This window comes from Cylas formicarius, unplaced genomic scaffold, assembly GCF_029955315.1.
Source record: "Cylas formicarius isolate icCylForm1 unplaced genomic scaffold, icCylForm1.1 PGA_scaffold_6__28_contigs__length_40554024, whole genome shotgun sequence".
NCBI classification, from domain to species: domain Eukaryota; kingdom Metazoa; phylum Arthropoda; class Insecta; order Coleoptera; family Brentidae; genus Cylas; species Cylas formicarius.
Genome location: NW_026844347.1, coordinates 2,708,531 through 2,732,776, shown reverse-complemented (window position 1 = coordinate 2,732,776; position 24,246 = coordinate 2,708,531). Strand labels below are relative to the sequence as shown.

At 32.5% G+C, this 24,246-nt stretch overlaps 1 protein-coding gene across 5 annotated transcripts in view; it reads left to right on the top strand.

Moving 5' to 3' along the window:
• Positions 1–856: 856 nt before the first annotated feature.
• LOC132703145 (DNA-binding protein RFX2) overlaps positions 857–24,246 on the top strand; it is a 37,750-nt gene continuing 14,360 nt past the window's right edge. For 2 of the 5 annotated variants that reach the window (XM_060672250.1, XM_060672246.1), the window contains exons 1-5: positions 857–1,099; positions 9,459–9,616; positions 9,993–10,149; positions 18,439–18,538; positions 20,690–20,924. In XM_060672250.1, the coding sequence (XP_060528233.1) occupies positions 9,491–9,616; positions 9,993–10,149; positions 18,439–18,538; positions 20,690–20,924 (618 nt within the window). In that variant the 5' untranslated portion in view covers positions 857–1,099; positions 9,459–9,490. Of the gene's footprint in view, positions 1,100–5,756; positions 5,828–6,801; positions 6,877–7,544; positions 7,615–9,458; positions 9,617–9,992; positions 10,150–18,438; positions 18,539–20,689; positions 20,925–24,246 lie in introns of those variants that run through there. The other 3 variants (XM_060672247.1, XM_060672248.1, XM_060672249.1) reach the window with 3 other exon arrangements.

The following is a 24,246-nucleotide window of genomic DNA, read 5'->3' as shown; positions in this document are numbered from 1 at the left end:
TATGGAGATCAATGAACAATAAACTGAAAAATAGCTAACGCACGAATTTCTAATTAGGCCGAACTTACGTTATTTCATAAAAAGTTGAAACTACGCCATCAACAACTGAATATATAACAAATATCTCCATCTTCATTTGTCGGAAAGCAAATAATTCACTGCCTACTAGGCCGGCGATTCGGTGATTAACTTTTTTTTTTCAAATTATATGAAATTTTTTGAGTGACCTATATTTTTTGCTCGCGAGCGTAGGGAATGTGATTATGGTAGCGATGACAAACGTATTCTTATGGCATTTGCTGGTGTTATCATTGTGACGTATTCGTCATCTTTCCTGTTTTCGAGGTTAGACTTATATCTTAGAATTAATATGGTTGGTTTATTAATCTAAGCTTTATACAACTGGGCCACAGTGTCACCAACGTGAAGAAAAATATTAGTTCAAACTTATTTTTCCTCTTACAATCCTTTTTTTGATTGCAGTATGTATGGTTGTATTGTAATATATATATATAGAGTTTTTAACCTTATGTGTTTAAATTATTCAAATTCTCTCAGCGCCTTTCTAACCAATAAAGATAATTTATGAAGTCGCTTCCCTGTTATTTTTACTTAGGGATTATAGTAGTATCGAACTCAGCGAATCTGCGGGTAGCCGTTTGCAACATGTTAACACTTGTTCAAAAGTCTATGCAATAACATAACTGTTGAGGTACAAATTTAATAAACGCTGTTCGGTATTTACAATAAAATTATGATGTTATCGATTAGTCTGCGCTGTTTTCCACGATTTCCACAACACTTTTTCAAATTGAAATGACCAATAAAAACAGTTTTCTTTATTACCCACCGGCAATGGCAATCGGTACGGCCTCCAACATTAAAATAATCAATAATAACAGTTCCTATTGAGTATTAATATATTAGTACAAAAATGGAGATACACAACATAGCAAAAATTACGAAGTGAACGCAGTCAAGTGAAAAATAACGCAGATTGTGGGTGAACGCGAAATTTGTGTCCCTGTCAAAGCCAAAAAATTTCATTTTCGTATCCTTGGAGACTGCCTAGCAACGTATACAACAACAAAGTAACTGGGTAAATTCGGACTATTTTTATTACATTTCTCCATTTTATTTTTTCGCGATTGATTTTTTTACATTTCATTATGCATTTTGAATTTTTATTTAATTTTAAGGTTATTTTCGCATTACGTAGTTTTTATATATTTTTATCATTTCAAAAGATTACATCTTTGTTGAAAATGTAATATACCTCGAAGTAAATACATACCGACTGGGTTAAATATTTTCCCTACCAGAAAGTAATTTTAAAAAAAGCCAAGAGGAATATAAATTAGTAATTGGGGTGTATTAGGATTAATAAGTATTCCCAAGTTGTGTGGAAGTAATTACCTCTAACTTATCGCTGTAAGAAGCATTCCTCAATGGGTAAATTAAGTTTTGATTGCATTTTCCGCTCAAATTGGGGTAATTTGTTAGGATGTATTCAGAATACCAGGGTGTTTCTAAAAATTGTGGGGAATGTAATAAAGGTTATGAAGGAATTGAACATTCCTCTATCAAGTATCCTCTTTTAAATGTGACATTTTTGTTTGTGTGATATATCTGTTGCATGTTAAAAAAAATCTCTCTTTATAATAAGACTTATAGTGTGTATGTATGTACGTATGTACAGTGAACTTTCCCTAAGAAAATTTCGTGATTTATCTTTTAGATAGAGTACACAGGTATTGTAATAAATATTTTAATAAATATATAAGTAAAAGGAGTGCAACATATCATTTAAATCACTCAATCTTATAATTATCAAGGTATTGGTGGAAACGAATCAACCTGGCTTTCAATAAATATTTCCCCGTGACGGCAGTGAGACAGCGCAGTCGTAGATTCAACTGACCGATGAGCAGATACAAAAATAAAATGGCTAGTAGAATATAGCAATTGAATTTTTCAGTTTTTATAATTAAAACTTCTCCAAAAATTCTCTGATATATTAGGTGATTTCCGGTTGGACCCGTGGTTAGGCCTTTATTGCAAACGAATGGAGTCCTTTTGCGAATTCGGCCGTTTAGACATAAGCAATGATAATCTATAGGTCCAAAAATATAGAAAATGGAATATAAACGAAAGCAAGTATACGACTGAAACTTTTGAAGCATTGTTCTATCAAAAAATTGTTTAATTTTTACGTAAGGCGTTTTTTGATATTGTATGTACAGAATGTGCCAGTTATTGACAAAAAACGGAAAATGAATTTTTTATATGATAAGGGTTTAATTAGATACTTTCTTAAATTGTCAGTTGGGTTCTAATAGCGAAATATTCCTTTTTGAGAGCATAACTGGTTTTGCGTTGGACACACAGAGTGCGCTTGAAAATAACCGTATTTTTTCTTGTTATTAACTACATTTAATTTAATCTATTTGTTAATTTAATGCCAAGCCTTTAATTCTAAACTTTCGAAACCAAGAGCTAATACTGTCAATAACTTAATGTTCATTGTAAACCAGTACAGGCTAATTAATTCTCGTAAAGGGCTGCGTTCGCCAGCTATGGTCGAGTTTTCAGCCGTGTGACGTATTACAGCCCACAGAATCGAAAGATTTAGTAATAGAAAATTGCCTTCAAATTAATCCTTTTCTTTGGTTTTTGATATTGGTAAAATGTCAAATGTGTATTGTTTGTGGTCAGTAAATTCTGTGACTTTCTTTTTTAATAGTTTCACGTTTTTTTGTAAAAGGCTTGTTCATTTTTCCTTGTTTCTCTAATGTAAAAACAAATCTTATGGATCGACATTCACATGATAACGTTGCTTTATAAGTTCAAACTAAAATTTGTCGAAAATCAGAAGTCAAAATAACAAAACTAAAAGGCTAAATCATATTAACACCGTCGTAAACAACACATGAAACGTAATGTTAGTGGACGGTATGACGTTATGCAGCAGTACCTACGCGGTTGTGCTAAACTCACCGAAACAAATCACCGATGTAACTATCCCATCCTCATTTACTGTCCTCGGGTTAGTTTTGGTTTTTAATGCTGTGAAGGTACAAAAAGTTTTTTTTATATATTCTGAAATATTTACTGTTTTTGAGAGTTGAGGGATTTAGAAAAAAAAATGGCCATATGTGGTAATTATTTATTTATTTAAAATATATAAATATTTTAAAATATTTATGGTCATGCTGGTACATTTATGAATGGCTGGATGGCCCAATCACGTTCTAGTCTTAGAAATATCAAAGCATGTAGTTTATGCTGTGTGATGTCACCATAGATTGGATGATCGTAACTGGTTAATCCACGCTCTAAGCAGCGCAAAACCATATTAAATAACTGTTTACTTAATATTTAGAAACTAAAAACTTCTGAAATCACCAACAGCAAAAAAAACATATTAAACGTTCAAATTGGAAATGTAAAAAAATCTCAAAGCATATGACTTTTTACGCAAATGGTAATCGTGTGCCCTTAGAATATGCCTGGAAATATCAATGGCTTGTGATGTCTCTTTGGATGTGTTTGGCTAGAACTGACCGCGGTTCGCCTTTGCCGATAGATTACTACATTGCTATATTAGATAATATAGTAATGCGCCGCAAGGCAGACTGTAGTACCGATCTCTCAGCAGCCATGTTGTTTGTTGAATGCTGTAAGATCATTGGTTAAAAACGAAATTTTGAATCTCGCGTATGCGCATGTTGCCTGGACCTGCTTAATTTTTTTTTCTTCTTAATTGCTTCACAAATTTCATATGCATATCTCTAATAGCTACATGACCGAAACTCGTTAGACTGTTTATCATAGTTAATAGTTTTCAGGTTTTAGTATCTTTGTTTTTCTAATCCACTTTATTAGTGTTAATTAATTTTTTCAATTTTGGTGCAAGTATGTGAAAAAATTTCACATGGTGCTGGAATTGTACAACAGGTTTTGAAAAAGTCTCCTTGCACGCGAACGTACAAAACCTACTTGGACGAAATCATGAAAATCACATTTTTATTTTTATTTTCTGCATTTGAGTCATAGAAAAGGCATCGTGTGCACCTCATACCTCGCACTCTTGTGCAAAATGTCTTTTTCATAAACGAACTGAGGTGGGTACACCTAAGTATTTACATGTTCTTTTTTCTGGCAAGATGTTATTCAAATTTCTCGAAACTCCTTACTTTCAGCATTAAGTGCATAAAATAACTTAACACTTAAGCATAAAACGTGTTATTATTAATAAAATGTTATATTTATTAGGATTCTTATTCCTACTTATGCCAGTGTGTAGCATTTTTTTGTCAGCCGTTGTGTAAACGGAAAAAAGTAGTATTTACAAAATATTTCGCATTTTTCAAAGTTCTCCGGCATGTTTTATTGCGTACCCTATAAGCAGGTCACCACATTGATCTGTAACGGCGAGAATGTTGAGAGCTCCGATGAAAGCGAATCATCCCCATTTTGTTGCTATGGAGTGTAGCCATAGTGATAACTTTCTCCTCCAAGAGGTAATTTGCCCTCCGAATGACAATAAGCGGGAGTTACATGAACGCAGCTCTAAAAATTAAGAAATATGAAAAATCTGTGTAATAATTGTCCACACTGTTTTTTCTCTGTTGGTGATCTGTTTATTTCTGCCAATGGCGTTATCTTGACAAAATGTGTTGTACATTTGTAAATCGTTTATTCAGAAAAATGTGATATGAAAGTAATAACTTTGAAACATGCCTTATTGGAGCACCAGCGTTCACAACTATTTAACGAAAATAAGCTTATTTTTTCGAGCTGGTCTGTTCCGATGCATCATTTTCTTATGCCGTTAAGGTTATCTTTTCCTTGGTGGAAATTAATTAATCGAACGCAGTAAAACTGCACATTCCTTGGCTAAAAGCTAAGGGTGTTATTAAGTTTGGCCAAATTTAGTTGAATGTTGGTAGGACCGAGCTACAGGATGTCCAAGCGAAAATCAATTTTCGGTTTTTCTATTTAACTTCATTTTAAACCATAATTTTTGGCCCGACGGATTTGAAAATTGATCGTAATGTAGATAACAATATATAATATACAAACAATGAGTCACATTAATACAATAAATAAAATTTAAAACAGTAACCAAAATTTATTCAGAAATATTGATTCAAAATGAAGTAGAAAAATTAATTCAACTTTCTCGGTTGTTATCTTTGACTTAACTTTTGGACTAAAGTGAGTTTTGAAAAACCTTAATATTTCTGCCCAGGGAACAATGCAACATGCCGTCGATTAGTGACGTTATTTTTCTTTAGAATTTGTAATATTCAAGTGAAAAGGCGTTCAATGATTATATTAAATAAAATAGAACATTATTTGCACCCTTACACCCACCGAGTAGAAAGGGACTAGATTATAGATAACATTATTTCAGTGACGTTCGTAACGCATCACAAAGATAAGAACATAAAATGCAAAAATGTTGCTATTAGTTTAAACTTAACAATTTCAATCTATTTTTTTTTATTCCTTAAACCAGTTTAATATCTAAATATCGTTGTAACATTAAATTTGAGGTAATGTTGATATTTGCATGTAAACTGATACAAATTCAATTTATTTTATTTTTTAACCAATTGTTAATTAATCACTAGAAAATTTTTAACAATAGCTGCGAAAAATCTCCGCCTCCTCTTTTAATGCAGGAAAATCAGTAGAATTAAATTCCCTACTTAATTAACGCCATCATGTTAAAATATTCTAAAATCTAGGAATATTCCGATCATAAATGAAGTTGAATGAAGATGAAGTTGGGAGATTGGACAAAATTTGCCATTTTCCGGTAAGTTTTTTTAGCCTTAAAATTGCCTATTTCAGACAGCTGCGCACGACACGCTGAAATACCGTGTATAATTATTAAGACCTCTGTACCATTTCGTATCAGGTTGTAAACTGTCCGCCGAATGGTTTCCCATAATCAAAGTCCGCAAGTCCTATGACTCACTTACACAACGAAACCAGGTGGATGAATACTTTTCGAAGATAATTACGCCACAGTTGCACCCCTTTTTAATCCACACCGGTATATTGGGAACTGCATTATCTGTCGGACAGGTGCGTGAATAGCAGAATAACGCCACCACCTATAACCGTCATTTTTATTCATGCTCAATGCGTACAACTATGGACCGAACCCACCTTTTGCTGATAAACCAATCGAAGAATAGTTTATTTCCTTTTTTGTCCAAATTTACAACGTTAAATGCAAAATGTCATTTATTTCAAATGGTTTAACTTGAATTTGTAGTACCTTCTTTAAGTTCAGATACTCCTTGGTTGAAAAATAAGTATTTTGCATGGAATATACTATAATTGTGTTTGTGAACAGAGTATGGCAGTGTACTAATTTTACTGTCTATTATATAGTGGGCCCGAGAATTAAACCGAATAACGAGTGGTGTTCTAGTAATATCAAACTTAGCTTTTGTAAGTTAACTCTAATATATTCCTACCTACATTTTATTTTGTCCCATAATATTTACATTTTTCACATTTTGTTTAGTTTAAGTTATTGTTCAAACTGTCAAATATCGAAATGTATGTATTATTCTTTGTATCATTAGTTATTGAAGTATACTTTATTGTAACTAGAATATGCCACACATACCCTTTCTGTTCATACATCAAGATATCCGTGTCTATGTTATTTATAAGAATTGTCATAGTTTGGATCGAATTATTAAATGTCATATAAACATTCTTTGTGACGGTTTGTTGAACAAGAAACAAATTAAGGTATTGTACGGAAGAAAAATGTTTTATGTTCGACATATAAGGACAAAGTAACATTGGTCGACAAACTCTCAAGAATTTTACAGCAGCAATTTCCAGGTACATAGCTCCATCTAAGAAATTATTAGACAAAAGTTTTTGGAAACACATGGTAGCCCGCATTGTAACTAATTGTAGAAATTTTGCCCCAAACAAATGAAAAGAAAAGGCAGAAAAAGTCTTTTTTAAATTTTTATGGCATCTATGTATGTAAAAGAATCAGTTGTCAATCTGACAGTTGCCAGTTTTAAATTTTTTTACTTCCAGTGTAAAACTTAACAGAAAACAAAATCAATTCTTTTTTTTGACCTTTTAAAAGTCAACCGAATTAAAACCAAAGCATGGTACAATTTTTTTATATAAAAATCATTTATTTCTGTAATTAGCATTGCTATTTTAAGTATCATAATCTAAAAAAGTGTTTTCGTTGTCCCGAGTTACTAATTATATTATAAATTATAAAAAACAACTTGAGCTGCTACAAGGTAGTTCCCGGTAGGAAAGGGCACTAATGTATCATTAGGGTATAACGTTATAGTCATCGGTTGTTGTTTCCGTCCGCAGCTGTACACGTTGCTTCGATAAGGGCGCCTTTTTACGTGGTTTAAGTTATGGGGGTGCACCTTCCAATTTAGTGACCATCGAGCAACCGATCCTTATGTATATCAAAATGGGAATTAGTAGTGCTTCCAAAACTCTCTGGCGTTAAGCCGAGGCAATTAAATAGCCCGTGTGCAATACTTATCGTCGATTATTATACCGATTGGAGGTTTAATGGTGCTTGAAGTTATAGCTAATGTAAGTTTCTTTTTTGGATAACCACGTTGCCGCGTATGTTAGTGAAAATTTTTAAATTTTCGAGACCTAATGATAGTTTGGGTTTACAAATTGTCGTACCACTCAGATGACGTGCGACGGGTAGATGGATCCTCATTCGAATTATTATCGGAAATACTACTGTGAAATTCGCATTTTTCAATCTTCTTTTTGTTGTTGTATTAAGCATAAAAAATATGTTCTGGTGGTATTTTTAATAATTTTAGTATAATTTACATTCTGTTTTTTTTGTTGTCAATAGGCGTTTTTTTCTAATTTGAAATTTAGAATCGCTATAAATAAAAACACCCACTATTTAAAAATCTTCGGGATTCGGTTGTGTGTCAAACTTGCTTGATATAGTTTCAGTTAAGTTCTGAAGAAGCCAACAGCAAGTTTGATTACAATGGCCTATGGAAGTTTCTTTGAAAGAATTATTTTTTTCGCTTTCAAATAAAATTTATAACTTTCAATACGCCAAATATATTAGCTTTCTAAATTCCCATTCGTTCTTATACCACTTATAAGGAATTACCGGCCCAGAAAGCTACTTCTATTTAAAACGGTAATTTGTTTTTAACTTCAGCAGCAAAACAATTTTTAAAAATGTTGTACAAAACAGTTTTAATATTCGTTGGGTACATAATAAAAGAAAACTGGCGAGGATAATATTGGACCTTTTTGTCACAAATAATTGGTCCATTTACAAACCACCCAATGGAATAATTATTTGGAATAAAATAGGCAATCGATTTAGAATGTTCGCACTATACAACTATGCCAATTTCGATACGCACTAATCTTTAATGTTAGAAAGATGCAGTTTTTGCATTCGTTTGCTACTTGTTTGTGAAACGAACGACTGCGTAAACTGAAATTTCAGAATGAGGCCCGGTCATAACATGTTTTATTTTGAATGAGAATCATGTGGACTTTGTTGTCAATTTTATTCACTTTTTTTTTAATTTAACTTTCAAAATCTTCAAAAAAGGTCGGTGATAATTTTTATGAGCATTTGGTTGGACTTGACATTCATTGAAACAAATGTGGGGTTTTCAAAAATATCCACTGTATTTTAAAAAATTAAAAAAATTAAGTGTATTCAGATTTTATTTTTTAACACCCAAGACTACAACATTTACTAGCACATGGTTTTCATGATATATTTGTATATTATTATTATTGCTATTATATGGGAAGGTTGTCAAATAAGAATTTGAAAATTCCAGAAGATGATACTTATTGTTTTCTTTTTTTTAGCACAAACAAAATTTTTTATTTAAATTCTTTCATGGTTAGCAATTTTTTTTGTGCAGCTCGTTGTGGATAAAACGGCCCTTTAATATTAAATTAAATAAAATGCAAATTTATTCAAAGAAATCATCATCATTGTAACTTATTAATTATTTTAATTTTGGTTATATATTATTATCATTGCGTCTCTTTTGCCTTACTTTGTGCAAATATGGATTTACATTTTTCTCTTACATCACAACTAAATGAAAAACCATGCAGACCAAATCAATTAATGAGATATTTTCAAACGCATGTTTTCCATACCAAATAAATGGCATACATATAACTGCTCGCGTTCCACTTTGTTAAGAAAAAAAGAGCTCTTTTGATGCAGCTTGCCAATTTGTCAACTTACAATGTTCGTTTGTCAACCTAGCTACGTTTGTACATAAACATGTATTATAACAGGTAAAACTCTGCTACCAAGTTGTGTCGTAAATCCAAAAAAAAAAAATCACGTTGGCGTATTTGATTTTGATCCTGCATACCCGAAACATCCGACTAATTCTCTCCCGTATTGGCCATTCCAGAGGGCAACCAGAGTAGTCTTGGAGACGCCGCCATGGCAACAGCAGCTCGCTTTGCAGCAGGAAACAGCAGCAGCCCGCCTACTCCCGCCCCTGCCACTACGCCCCCTGCTCAGACTCAACCGACTCAGCTCATCGTTCTACCAGCCAGTTTGCATCAGGTATCGTTTGACATCATTTTCACTTTTTACATAAATTTTTTTCTTCTTTAGTTAGTCGGTTTTAAATATTTTTGTGTTGTTATATTCAATCGTGCGTAGGATTAGATAAGATGTAAGTCAGTGTTCATTTTGATCTTGGTTGAAAATGTCGCCTATGCTCAGACATCAATTACCACTGAATAACGCTTAATAAACTTAAAACAACTCCGTCAGTTCAGCACGATACTTTCTTAATCTTCAGGTCATAAGAAGGCTCTGAGTTGGAATTTTACATTTACATACTCATTAGACTTAAATTAATTAGATTTTGATTATAAGCATCTGTTGTTTTTCCTTAACTTCTGTGTACGTAAAGAGCAGTGGCTTTTTTTTATAGAGCGCGGCTAATGGTACTTTAGTAAACGGGGTACCGGTAATCACTTTGGAACAGTCAGGGGACTCCAGCAACGAAAGTACAGCAGTCGGAGAACAACAAGGTGATAACCAAGAAGACCCCCTTGCGACTACGTCCCCTCATTTTATTACTGTTACTGGTAAGTGTTACAAATGACGAAAGGAAATCTATGCACGATAACAATTAAGATTTAAAAATGGAGATTGAAAGTTTAGTGCGAAAAACTGTTAAATTGAAGTTACTAAATTTCACTTATAGCACTGTTAATTTGTAGAAAAATATGGATTAAATGTTGGCAAATAGTTGTATTCAGTTATTTTAGGAAACAACCGCAAAATTTAGTATTTTCAATAATATATATGCTTAAATTTCTTAGTAGGATATGACTACTCTTAATATTAACATTGAAGCATACACTTACAAGCTTAAATAAGGCAAATTTATGTAGACTTGCATGATAGGGCAACTGGTCACATTAGTTTCATTTTCCCAAACCACAGCAAAAGCACGTACCCAACCTAATACATGGAGGTCAATACCATAAATTAATTTGTGTCTGTAATTTCGCAAGCTCTAGTATTTTTTTCCATAGGAAAGGTCAAATTTCTTAATATTGCGCAAAAAAATATCGAGACAAAGAACATTTTTATCCTATGTTATCATTTGTAACTTAAGCAGTCATCCAAGTGATAAAATGTTTTTTTCCTAATAAAATATCTTTCAGCATAACTTTCTAATGCTTTAGGCATTGACATGTCATGTAAAAAGTAAGATCCCTATATTTTTAGGGGATTTTTTTAAATTATTATAGTTTTTGTAAACATGAATAAATAAACTTCATGGAAAAACTAAGTTAAAATGTAAGATCCGCTAAAATAATGTATATACAGTGTGTCCCAATTAAGAACTGTACATCCTCGTAAAATCTTTGTTTGTGGTTGGATTTTGATCATTTTTTTTGCGTGATAGGTCTCTGAAACATGCACTAAAACATTGTTTTGCTTATGGCTTCAACTTAAAATCATGGTAAACTGAGACTATTTAACAAAAGAGAGAGAAGAGAGAATTACTATTAGGGATTTAAAAAAAAATGAATCGCCACGCACTAAAGTCTTATGTTTGTTATTACATCAACCTGAAGTCGTTGCTAACTGGAACTAATTTCTTTAAGAATAAGGTGTCCACGAATTCTTAATCAGGACTACATAAAACCTAACTATACTAATTTCCATAAATTTCGAATATCGCGGGCGCCTCGCTTAAGCATTACTCCAGTAGAATGTTTGTTTATGGCTTAATTATTGACAATTCTTTTTTTGTTGGATAGACTTCACTGAAAGGCTCACTCAAAAATTAAATATGATTAGAGAGGATTAGATATGAACTAAAGAGACTTTACAACGCTGTATTTTTTTAATTAAAAAAGATTTTCAATTCTCATCTAATAATAAACAGAAATATCAAAATTGATTGACGTCCTTCCTTTCCTTAGTAAAACCAGCTCGCCATGGAGAAGCGAATATTCGACAGTCAAATTCACAATGATACAAAAAAATAAATGTCCCTTAAAAATTCTTTTGTATCATTATTTTTGGAATTTGTATAATTAAAATTTTTAATATCTTCAAATCCCATACAAAATAATCATTATTTACAAGGTTTACAATATCTATTTTTTTAAAACATTAAGAACTTTGGTTATTGGTCTAGTTACTTTTAGGTAGTCCTGTTGTCATTTTCAATCTTAAAAAATCTCTAAAAGTACTTCTCGATTTTTCGCTTCAAAAAATTGTCAGTTTAGCCATGATTTTAGTCGATGCTGTATGGAAAAACCCGTTTCATTTCTCTTTAGTAAGATCTATCCAGCAAACAAGATTTACCAAAATTAAGGCATAAACAAACATTCTACAGAAGTAATGCTTCGAGGCACGCGCGATATTTCGACCACCTTATATTCGAATTTCATGGAAATTAATATAGTTAGATTTTATGTGGTCCTGAATAAGAATTCGTTGACACTGTATTCTTAAAGAAATCCCTAATAGCCCTTCTCGATATTTGACATCAAAAATGAGCCCCGGTTAGTTTGATGTAATAAGAAACAAGGTTTAAGTGCGTTTTTGAGAGATCTATCCAACAACAAAAATTCAAAATCAAACCGTAATTAAAGATTTCACAGCGATGTTTGTATATGAATGTATGAATGTATTGAAACATTATGGAAATTGGTATAGTTGGGTTCTAAGTACTGCTTTGTCTTTTGTTAAAATCTCAATTGGCCATGACTTTAGAGACCCATCCAACAAAAAAATATATCAAAATCGAACCATAAACAAAGATTTTACAAGAGTCTATAGTTCTACATCTTTTTGGAGCAACAAAAACATGTTCAGCGAGGGTTGACTAACCCCAGAAACAAAAAAATCATTTTTAGAACTGATTTTAATGTTCTCAATACTCAATTCAGTATTCACCACAATTTGTTTTCAGTTTAATTTACTTAGCGATGTAAGGTGTAAGAAATGTTACATGTTAAAAGGCAGCTTTTCGTCATTCAATTTTCAAATTTAATTTCATCATCGATTGCTTGATGAAATCGTATGATAGTTTGTTTAAGTAAAGAGCGTCATCAAAAAACTAATCAAAACAATCAATTTTTTAAACTAAAGTATTATAATCATTAAAAATAATCAGAGTTATCTCAAAGACATATCGTTCTTTCCCGACTTTCGTTCCCCAAGATAACTTCCACTACCATCTACATAATCACTTTCCGGCAATCTATACGTTGATTCCATCCGATGCTCTGGGGGTATGACGCCCATTCCTTTTTTTACCCATATACACGGACGAATTGAAACAATTTCGTTGTTTTCAATATTTTGCGTCACCAAAAGATGGATTATAGAATTATAGAAAGACCATGGAAGGATGAAAGCAGGAATGATAATAAGGCGTCACAAATAATGAGCGTTGTGCAACCTCAAAACTCATAATCGTAATAACGAATTGTAAAAGTTGTAGGGAGAAATTAAGAAACATTTTGTTATACAACTTTTCAAAAACCCAGTAAATGGGTCGGATGTAAAATTAGAACCACACGCCCGGAACAGTACACTTTCCTCTTACAACTTCCCAATATTTGTATTTAGATTTTTATTTTTGTAAAAATTTTCTTGGTTGCAAGGATGCATTGTTTTCCTGCACTTCTATAAAAACACTTTTGGGTAATTACGAAAATTGTTACTGATATCATAGTTTATAAAAACAGTTGTCTTATTTCCTTATTGAGAAAGTATGGTGAAGTGGTGAAAATTTCACTTTACTTTCACTTATTCCACCTATCAGAGGATTGATTGATAAGTTGCAGGTGAAGCTACAAATGATTAGAAAAGAAGTTAAAATCTTATGCTCTAAAATTGATGGTCCGAAATTCTGATAGCATTTTTTGGTTGTTTTGGATTAACGACCTTTTTTATGTGTTTTTTTACAAAAGCTGCAAGCGATGGATTTGTCATTGCATAAACAATAATTTACAAACATTGCAATCAAGAGTTCCAGGAGTTTCAAAACAATGTTAAAAATAATATTTTTTTGTTTTAATGTTTTCTTATTATTCTAATGATATTATTTTTCTTATTTTAAGCTGGTCCTTTTTTGTTTAAATATAACTTTAGTATGAGAGTGAAGTTTGTGTTCCAACACTGAAGAATGCCGTAAATAAAATATTATTTGTGAGGGGTTGCTTTGTTATTGGCAGGATAGGTATGGTCTGCCGGAACATTCCTCACAAATTAATTGCGATCTTCAACTTATTGTCACTGGGTAAACATAACGACCGATAATTTATTCGTAGTTAAGGGGCAAGACAATAACCCGTTTTAGCGTGTACTTCGAAAAAACTTTTTACTAGTATATATAAAGTATTTTCTATTAGTGCCAATGTGATTTTATTACACCTAAATAAACATTATAGAATAATTAATCTTTATATTTTTGAAACGTCTTAAAAGTCCGTCCCTGATGCTCGGTCCTAGAATACCGACTGGTCAGGAGTTGTATTGCCTTCGGAACGTTATTTCGATACTTACCGTCAAAAGCCTAGACGATGTACTTTGAGACAGCCTAAACATGGACGTATCTATCGGCACCACGTTAATATTATAAAAGAATGTTGCTTATGTAGTTTTTACTTAGGGTTCAATGGAGGTTTTTTTTATAATGTATTAATTTTATAGAAAATTTTCTATTATTACGAAGTTTTTCAAACATTATAATTACCTCTATTTCATTTTTAAACGAATGCAATATAAATACAAAATCAAAAACATCTAAAAAAAAATTAAATTGATTAATCAAAACTAATATTATGAATAAATACTACTGAAACCGTGTGCCTTATTAACCTGTGTTGTGAAAATAAAAAGGCATGCTAGACATAAATATGTCGGACATATTCGCTGTGCATTCAGGGTGTCGGGCTAGAAAAATCTTCTATTGAATTTGTAAGCCACTAATGAAAAAGTGATTTAAAATGGTTCCTCTAACCACTTTCATACCTTCGATTATATAGGACCAACGATGTATTTAACTGTCTGGAAATTAAAATAAATAAGAACGGTCAGCAATAACATATTTCTACTCCCGTCTGTAAAATACCTAGTTACCCACCGATCTAGGGTGCGGAAAGCGTCACTTTACCACGTCAGTTTCGTTTCCCACAGATCCAGCAATCGGATGTTTTCGGATTTATTTTAACGTTTATCAATTCCGACAGTCATGTCAGTGAATGTATTTGTATTGTTTTGCGAAAATGTACCCAAAAACTAACGGTCGTAGAAAAAGTATAGTATGCTGCATGCAACACGTTCAGTAAACTTTTTAAGTCACTCTTTTATTTAACAATCGCTCCGCTCGTGTCAAATGCCGTTTACCGCACTTGTTGCATAATGTACTATTCTTAAATTAACCGATCGACCCCCCCCCCCAAATAATAAGCTACAAAATGTCCAAATATTTCAGTCTATTTATTTAGTTAATATGGAAACCAATTCAGAGGCCACATGGTCTGAATAGGTTTTTTGAAACAGTCGTTAAAGCAATAAAACGGACGCTCCAAGTTTTAACGTCATTTTCGAGCCAGGTTTTAAAAAAATATTGGATTAGCAAATTATTTTCTAATTTCATCTCACGTGAAATTTCCCATAAAAGGCAAATATACAAAACAACATTCATTCAACTTCATTCTCTTTAAATAATTGAAAACTCGACATCCTATCTTTGATTGTTTGATTATTTACTGTATTTAATATTAATATATACTAGTATTAAAAAATACGACCTAAGAACGAAAGTCCCCCATTAAATATTGCAATTATGTTCAAGGATGCGTCCCTTAAATTCTCCAATTTCTTTTGATGTTAACAACCGCCCTAATACTCAATTAACTACCTGCCTAGTTTTCCCTAATGTACGCCCTACGTATTAATTACATAACTCCCTCTGCCGCCATAAGAAGTCTTAATTTGACGTGATTGGGTCCAGATCTTCGTACGGATGCATTTCGCCCTCCTCTTTAGTCACCCCTACTTGTTCCGATGTTACAATAGGCGAAATCACGTACACCTGATCGGTCACATGTTTGACACACGTCACCTGAGTGTATCAGATTATCGCTTCCTCTCGGATGTCAAATTGAGTATCGTGTTACAGAGTGTCTTAAAAAAATTGAATTGCGAATCGGAAGTATGGACGTCAATTCGATTAAACCTTAACGTATTTATTTATTTGCTATCGTTATCGCATAACTATTTTAAAACATTAAAACATTAAACAAGTATACACTGAAAAGATTTTAAATTATGTAACAAGTTAGATAAACGCCAATGTAGTCAAGCGAGAGAGTTCTTAATAAACATATCATCAAAGAGGTTCAGTAATGGTAAACGGCATTTGGCACGAGTGGAGGTCAGCGGCGCGAGTGTTTAGTATATTTAGTGTTGCATAATATCCTTTTTTACGACCATTATTTTTTGGTACATTTTTGCAGAACAGCACGAATACGTTCACTAGAAGATGTGTTACGTGACCATCAAAACTGAGAAATTTCAAAATACCAGCGACTAAAATCGTCAAAGTACCGGAAACGGTTAACATGCCCAATTTTGGAGTAGGGAGTAGAAAAACAATTTTAAATTAAAAGAATTCATTAGTTTTATGGCATTCCGGTCTTAGTATTTGCCCCTCCTCTATTGCAAATAAACTACAATTATACGCTTCCTGACGGAACACTGCCATTAACGATCGCTTTCCATAACAAGATTCCTTCTTATAATCCTATGACCATTATGATATATGCTACCTGGTAAGCAAAACTAAATCTCCCTGGACCAAAAGAAGTCATACTTTACACAAAAATTATAACTCGACTTATTTGTACACGATCCTGATATGTACTTAATTGTCATTTGCTTTTTGCCAAACTGTTAAAGAAAAAAATCCAAAATTTTAATGTGAATATTCGAAAATGTTTTCGTCACTGTATGTTTGTACCTTCACGTGACTCATACCTATCGAATATCTCTTTATAATTCTTTATTTTGGGGGAACTTTGGGGCGGTGGTAGTAGTTGATATTGTGATTGAATTACTTCCACCTGAATTGACTTTTACCTCTGAACGTGCTCATCTCCGAGCTTTGATACAGTGCGGTGCGGGAAGTTTGACCGGAAAAATGTTTTGAGAACTGGTGGCGCGGCGTTAGTTTTAAACATGTTTTGTCATAGGAAACATGTCATACACAATCATGATATGGTTTTCCAAGGTAACTCTCCAAGCTGTTTTTTTTTAAATTTTATTCTCACTCTTGCCTTAGTTGTCTAGCTATAGTATTTTCTCCGAAGATGAAAACAATAATCAGTTTGAATTTAATTAAGTACGACAATACTTGTCAGAGAAAAGTGCCCTCACTCCGTAATAAAAGGAAAACCACGTCCACAAAATTTGACTGCATTTATTTATTTGTTGAATCTAAAGCGTTTTAGTCTTATTATATTATGTTATTTTGACAGAAAGCCACCAGAGGAGAATTTTCTAATATTTCCTATTTTTGTTTTTTTCGCTTTTGTGGAAATAGAGCATATTTATTAAATAAATTTTTATGGATTAGAAAAGTTGGCTTGTTTCTTGTGACAAGCACTATTGTAAAATGTTCTCGTATAGAACAAGAAGAAAAATTTAAAAAAATACGAATATTGGTCGTCTAGTGGGCCGTTCAATTTTAAGTACAGTCCGTTATTGTACAATAAAGTTTAGATTTAGCCTCGTGGTCGTAAAACCGTACTCCTTAAGTCAATCCAACCAGATTAACCCTACTTGAACGCTTTGGTAAGAAGTACTTAACTTAACTTCAGATTCCATTTTGCGTGTTTAAATCCCTTTTGTAGTAAATTCTTTGAATTAATCTTTCATCAGCTTTTTTGATATTTATAAATTTGTGAATTTAAGTTGGTCATTTTGTTGGCCTAATAGCAAACGTGCGTACAAATTTGTATATTTTGACAAAACCTAGTATACTACTAGAAAAAAATTATATCTGAAGACTGTATTTTTGATTTTAGAACATGCAGAACTTTTTATAAAGATAGTTTTTTTTTTCTAAAATTCGCAATAAATAAGTTTCTCATATGGTTCCAATTTACTAAGACATATTGTATACTATATTACTACACTATACCGATCGATGAACAGTACAGTATGTACAGTATATGGATGTCTGAAAAAAAAAAAACTTGAACATGTAATAATAGAAACACTCCAATTTCCAATCATTTATGTTGTGTGGCCAACACAGACAAATTACACTGGTGTGCAAGTACAATTTTTATATTTGTTAACAAGTTAATTTTAGTCACTACTTACTCTAGCTTACTCTTCATATTCTAAAATATTTTCCACAATCTTACTTTAGTATTAGAATATTTTACCGCAAGTTTTGATGATGAAGAATTTACGAAATATAGTACTTTGTATTACTTACTTGGTCACCCTGAACAACCCTTCTAAATTGTGCTAAATAAACGTTTCTGGCTCCTACCAGAGACGGAAGTACGACAGGGACATTTGGCTGATGTCAGAATCGATTGCATTCTACGTAAATTTTTCTAATTTTTTTAGGATACATTTCACAAAAAAATAGCTTAGGTTTGCGAAACGCTCCTAATTGCAATCAGGATGCGTCAATCTGTATAAATTAAAATTATTTGAGCAACTTAAGTTATATTTGTTAGAAACAATTTAAAAATTAAGTATCACCATTCATACTTCTCATCCCGTGGTATGGTTTTAAGGAATAAATAATATATTTTTAAATAATTATTAATTTGTTTGTTAATGTAGAGCGCAATTAAAATGTCCATGTTTCTTTTCAGTTGCCGACGGAGAAGCTGTGGCTTCGCACCAAGGTTACCATATCCAATATGTTGAACCGGAAATTTACGCTTCACAAACGAATGGTGGCCCGACACAGATGTAAGTTTTATGTGACGATATTAATCGAGAAACATTTTTTTTTAATAATGTGTTGTTTTAATTGACCACTTATTTGGCAACTGCAATTTGTTTTTTAAAAAATATTCGCTAAAAAACGTAGTTCCCATGGACACAACTTCAGTATGTCATAAACTTTTGCCATTAATTTCACTTAATCATCGTTTAGTTTTACTTTATATTCAGTGAATGTGACGCACAAATTTATTGGTAAGTTGAGTTGCGTTTGCTTGTTGCCAAAGCAATTGAAACATTTGACAACCCAGCAAAAAAAATGGTGATGTAGCTTTTGCACTTAATTAACCTTACGGGAATCAAAAAATGCGTCACTCAGGTGGTAAATAACAGAAGTTTTTATCATCTACATGATAAAGTTCCATGTGTTTTATAACGGAAAATTTATGAATAGTCTTGGTTAGTTGAAGCAATGAACTAACATTATATCTAAAGAAGAGCAGAGGTTCTTGATAAAAACACCTATAAACCTATATAAATAAAGGTTTCATTCAAAAGCATGAACTACGAATGGTAATCTACTCGTTTCTGCAACCTTTACAAACACAAATTAAAATATCCTGAAACTATTGTCCTGTTTTTCTATAAGCATCTATTTAATAAGTTTAAAAATAAATAATGACTTTTGGGAGAAAATTATTACGTAGTAACTATTGGTAATTTGAAGCTGTAGTAATTGTTAATAATAATTAATGAATTTCAAGAGGAGCATATTCATGGGTTGTAAATTAACTAAACTACTTGATCTTTATTCTTACTAAATAAACTATAACTTTCAGTGATAGCCTGCTATGCTAGAAAAATATAACAAGCAGGATGTTTCAAAAAACGCTTTAATATAATATTTTTAAAATTATTTTTGAAACGGTTAATATACTTTATACCACAACTACATTTAATCGGGTCATAAAGTCTACTGCTGACAAAATTTAAGTTCAAAATTCACAATACTATTAGTTCATTAGTGATGATACAAAATACACTAAAAATAACTCTAAAACGAATATTGTTTTTCACTTTAAGCAAGTAACAAAATATTAAAAGTTTGTTTGCAAAATTTAGGTATTTTAAAGCATTTCAGAAATAATACTATAAAAGCGATTTTTTATTTTTTCGGACACATTTTTATTAACTAAACTAACGTTATTTCTATTTACCCTAAAAATTGTGTGTTTTTGGAAATATAGTGGCCGTAACTGATGCGTTTCGCCAATGTTATTTCACACACTTTATGCCATTTTCATTCTTTGCAATTAACTATGACTACACCCGTAACTCGTCTTTCTCTAAACACATATCAATATCTGATCATATCTTGAGAAAATACTTCTCGTTATTGAACGTGTGCGTATTGCCCTTCTCAACATTTATTTCATGGTGGCTTTAAGAGTTCCTGTATTATTCTCATAGCCCATTATGAGGGGGGAGAGGGGTATGAATAAAATAAAATAAATTATTTGATTGATTTGATTGTGCGGATCTGGAGTAAAGCTCCACCTCCATTTTAAACATAAAATATCTGGCCGCGAACAAACAAATTGGCGTTATAAAACGTTTTTGGGAAGCAAGAAACTGATGGTCCTCGTTGTCTACGTTTTGCATAGTAATCCTCACAATTGTGCCACAATTAGTAACTATATCCGAGCGCTAATGGGCCCACAATTTGCGTCGAATTAAAGATCCCTTAATACTTGATTTCTCCCAACAATTAATTTCATTTGGAAAGGGGTTACGAAAATCCCAAAAACAACAAATTTATTTATTTATTTATTTATTTATGAAATATTTTAGAGTTATGGGATCTCCACGCACGTTCGTCATTATAATTTGATTGGCACTCTAAGTTTCCACTTCAAGATTTTTTGATACTCAATTTCTCCCAAAGGGTTAAAAGATGGGGTTAGGAAGATCCGAATGTTATCAAATTTATTTGTTGCGTAGAATTTCATATTGAAATTATATGCAGTTAAACAAACCAAGGTACTACAACGTTTAGGTACTAACGGCCACACTGCATGTCTGTCGGTATAATTTGATCCCTTTAGCGAAGAAATCCGCTATTAATAACGGATTTTATCTGACATTTACCATCTTACAATAATAAATATTTTATTTCAGGGCGTATCCCGTTTATGCAGTGGGCGATTCTGCAGCTACTCTTTACCCCATAACAAACACTGGCCAAGCCCAGGGTCAGTATTACGCCACAGCAAACCCCAACAGTTCAGGAAATACCACCACCGGCACCACCGTTGGTTATACAACTGCCGGAGGTCAATACGTCGTCCATCATGCCGTCGACGCCGAGACGCTCATACCTGCAACTAGACTGTCACCTCAAACTGCCAATGCCGTAAGTTTTTACTGAAAAGTAGATGTTTAGCATAGGTGTAGACATCAAATCATACCGGGGACTAAAAAAAAATTCGATGGCCTGGATGGTTAAAGATAAGCCTTTAAAAATTGAGTTGACTGTATCGGAGATTATGATATCAATTTTTAAAATATTTGGGATATTGGATAGTTGCCGCATCTCCTGGAGCCAGACACCAACTTAATTTTTTTAGATTGTATGAAAAGCTCTAATATATTAAAGCTCTTTTTAGCTGTATATCAGATTAAAATTCATTTTTAGAGAATTATGTATCTTTTAACAGTTTTAGATGGCAATCTAAAATTTTGTTTACGGCTTGTATCATAATATTTAAAATATCGCATACAGAGTGTTTACAAATTTATGCACCTTTTGCAAAAATATACTGTATATTACTGGAATTTTATTACGACAATCAAAAAGAAGGATTCATTTATGATCTATAAATATTATAGCATTATCACCATGGCATACTGCTTAAATTTCATTATTCTAGTCTTTTTGCTTTTAACCCCAAAAGGGTTCAAAATAGGTATGGTATGTGTTAATACTGTTAAATCGAGAATAAATTCCTCTATACTATTTACAAATCTTCTGGATGTTTGCCAATCATCCTCTTGGTTTCTTCAGACTGTAACTGAAACTGACTCGCAGGCTCAAAGAACATGAAAGAGCTAAAGACTGAAAGACTACTGCAAATAAGCAGCAGTTGAAAAATCCAAGAATCTATAGAAATCTATAACCAACCAAACAATCTTAACCGCGATTCAGGTCTTTCACCAATATGGCAATGTTTATACCTCCCTTCAAAGAATATATAAGCAACTACAAAGTAGAATGCGAGCCAGTTTCAGTTACGTTCTGAAGAAGCCAATAGGACCATTGGCGAAACGTCAGCATTGTCAAGCCGGAAAAATAAAATTTCAGATTTTGACCTAAAATGGTTGAAAAATAGTGAATTATTTCCATGATCGATGTTTTTCGTTAAATATTCTAAGAAACTACAACATATGTTGCATAGAAAGTTTCATAATTTAAAAAATATATATATCGTAGCCTCCTATGGCGGCCGCAGTCCAATTTTTAAATGCCTATCTTTCTCCGTTCTCCATATACTTCTAAAGCGCATCGCGTTTAGGGAACCCTGTATCAACATTAGGAAAGAAATTTTAAATATTATGTTACCAAAAAGAATGATTTTAATGGTATAATGATTCATCCTCCCTCCCGTCCCAGATATAAAAAAAAGTAGTAGTAATAGTCATAGTCATCAGCACTATGACGGTTTGCCAATGACACTGTTATTTTTGTTAACTTTAATGACTAACGAAAAGTTCTTTATGTGAGGATTAAACCTTATCATTTCTATGTGGCAAAGGTTGTTCCACAATCGTATTTTGTCCAAGAATGAATTTTGCTTTTTAAATATCCACGATCCATGTTCCATGCCAACTAACTCCGTAATCAACTATAATTTACTTGTTAAGTCCGATTAGAAATTTCCGTTGGTTTCTTTCGTGCGATAATATTTTAATGATGCTCTTGGAAAAACCCTCCCCTACCTAATAAACCTGGTTTTTTCAAATTTCCAATTTTCAAATTTTAGTTTATTTCATGTATTTGGTTTGGACTTAATGGTTGCACCAAAACTACTTGTGTCATGGACAAGAGCCGACCATAACCAAACAAATGACAGAAGGTCGATAAAATTAGTTATGTAATTGTTGTATTTAATTTATTATGCTCTAAATAAAACACGTAATAATAATTAAGATCAAAAGTTTATACAGAAATTCTCAAATAAAATAACCTCAGTAATACAGTACTGTTAATATTAAGAGTTTATTTACATTTCGCTGTCACTATTATCAACATTTATTAAATCGTTTGAATTACATCATGGTCCAGAGTATCAAACAAGAATTTTTTATGATTTCCACATGACAGACTGAATTTTTTCAATTATCTGTGGAAATAGGGCATTGGGACATTTTCTTATTAATTCTACAATAAAAGTCGGTCAAGCATTTTCAGGTCTAACAGTTGCCTTTAATTGACTAAAAATGCAACAGAAGGGTGAGAATCTGTGTAATGGTTAATTTTGTGCGTGACCAGATTTAGCAGTATGATATAATTAGCTTCAAATATTCTAACAAAAATTGCGAAGTTACGGGATTTTGGTCCAATTAACTTTTTGACCACAACCTCGGTCAAAATCAAATGAAAATACTATTAAAATCAAAAAATCTACTCTCACGTTCAATTAATCAATGAATCGTTCTTTGGAACGTGTTCCGGGTGGTACTTTATAACATTATTTTTGACGTCTTAAACTCTGAACTCTAAGTTGTTGGATGGATTTTGCACTTTATTAAAAACAGCTTTTCTTGTTATTGACTTAGGTTAAATGAAAACAAATTGAGTTTAAATATTATGTTATCAAAAAATGTAATTGCCAAATAATACTTTTAAAATTATTTTTATTATTGAGATTCATCTTTTCACCTCGGAGGAGTGGAGCCGGATGTACCACCTATCCCAGATTAGAGAAGTAATAGTTAATAACCTCGATATCAAAATAATATAATATATACACTGAACAATATACTAAAAACTATCATTACACGGGTCAGTGGATCATCACTACTTCTTCACACAGTCTGCCAGTGATATATTAGAATTCGTATTAACTTTAAAAATATGTTAATAAAATTCATTCAGCACGGAGTACTGTTGCATTGTCGTTTCTATGTGATAGATGTTGTTCCACAATCGAGTTTTGTCTAGTACAAGTGTTGGTTAGTGTTATCTTTCCTAGCATTACCGAAAGCAGGTCCCTCTATGCAGTTAGTAAACGCAATTGGTAGTTGCGTCATTAGTTTAGGATTTAAAGCACCACCCCTTGGATTAGATTAGTTTCCATACTGGGGGCACCACATCTTGTAAAATGTCACTTCAAAATATTCAATTCAGTATTCAAATTGTTTCTGTTTCCGCACTCTACGGTCTCACTCTCCCCCCCTCCCTTCAATAATCGCCTTCGCGCGATGGTTTATTGGAAACCAGACAGGGCCATTCGGTTCGCTAGTCACGATATTACTCTTAATTCTCATTTTTCTTCTTTTGTGTTTTGCGTGTAAGATATCCAGTCAATTTTCTTATTTTAGGTTATATCCCCACAGTTTGCTGTATGAAAATATACATGTCGTCGCTGTTGCCAATATTAGCGATTGTAATGTAAATAAACCAAAAGGTCCCAAATCTAGAATTTGAGAATACTACACAACTAACAAACGATATA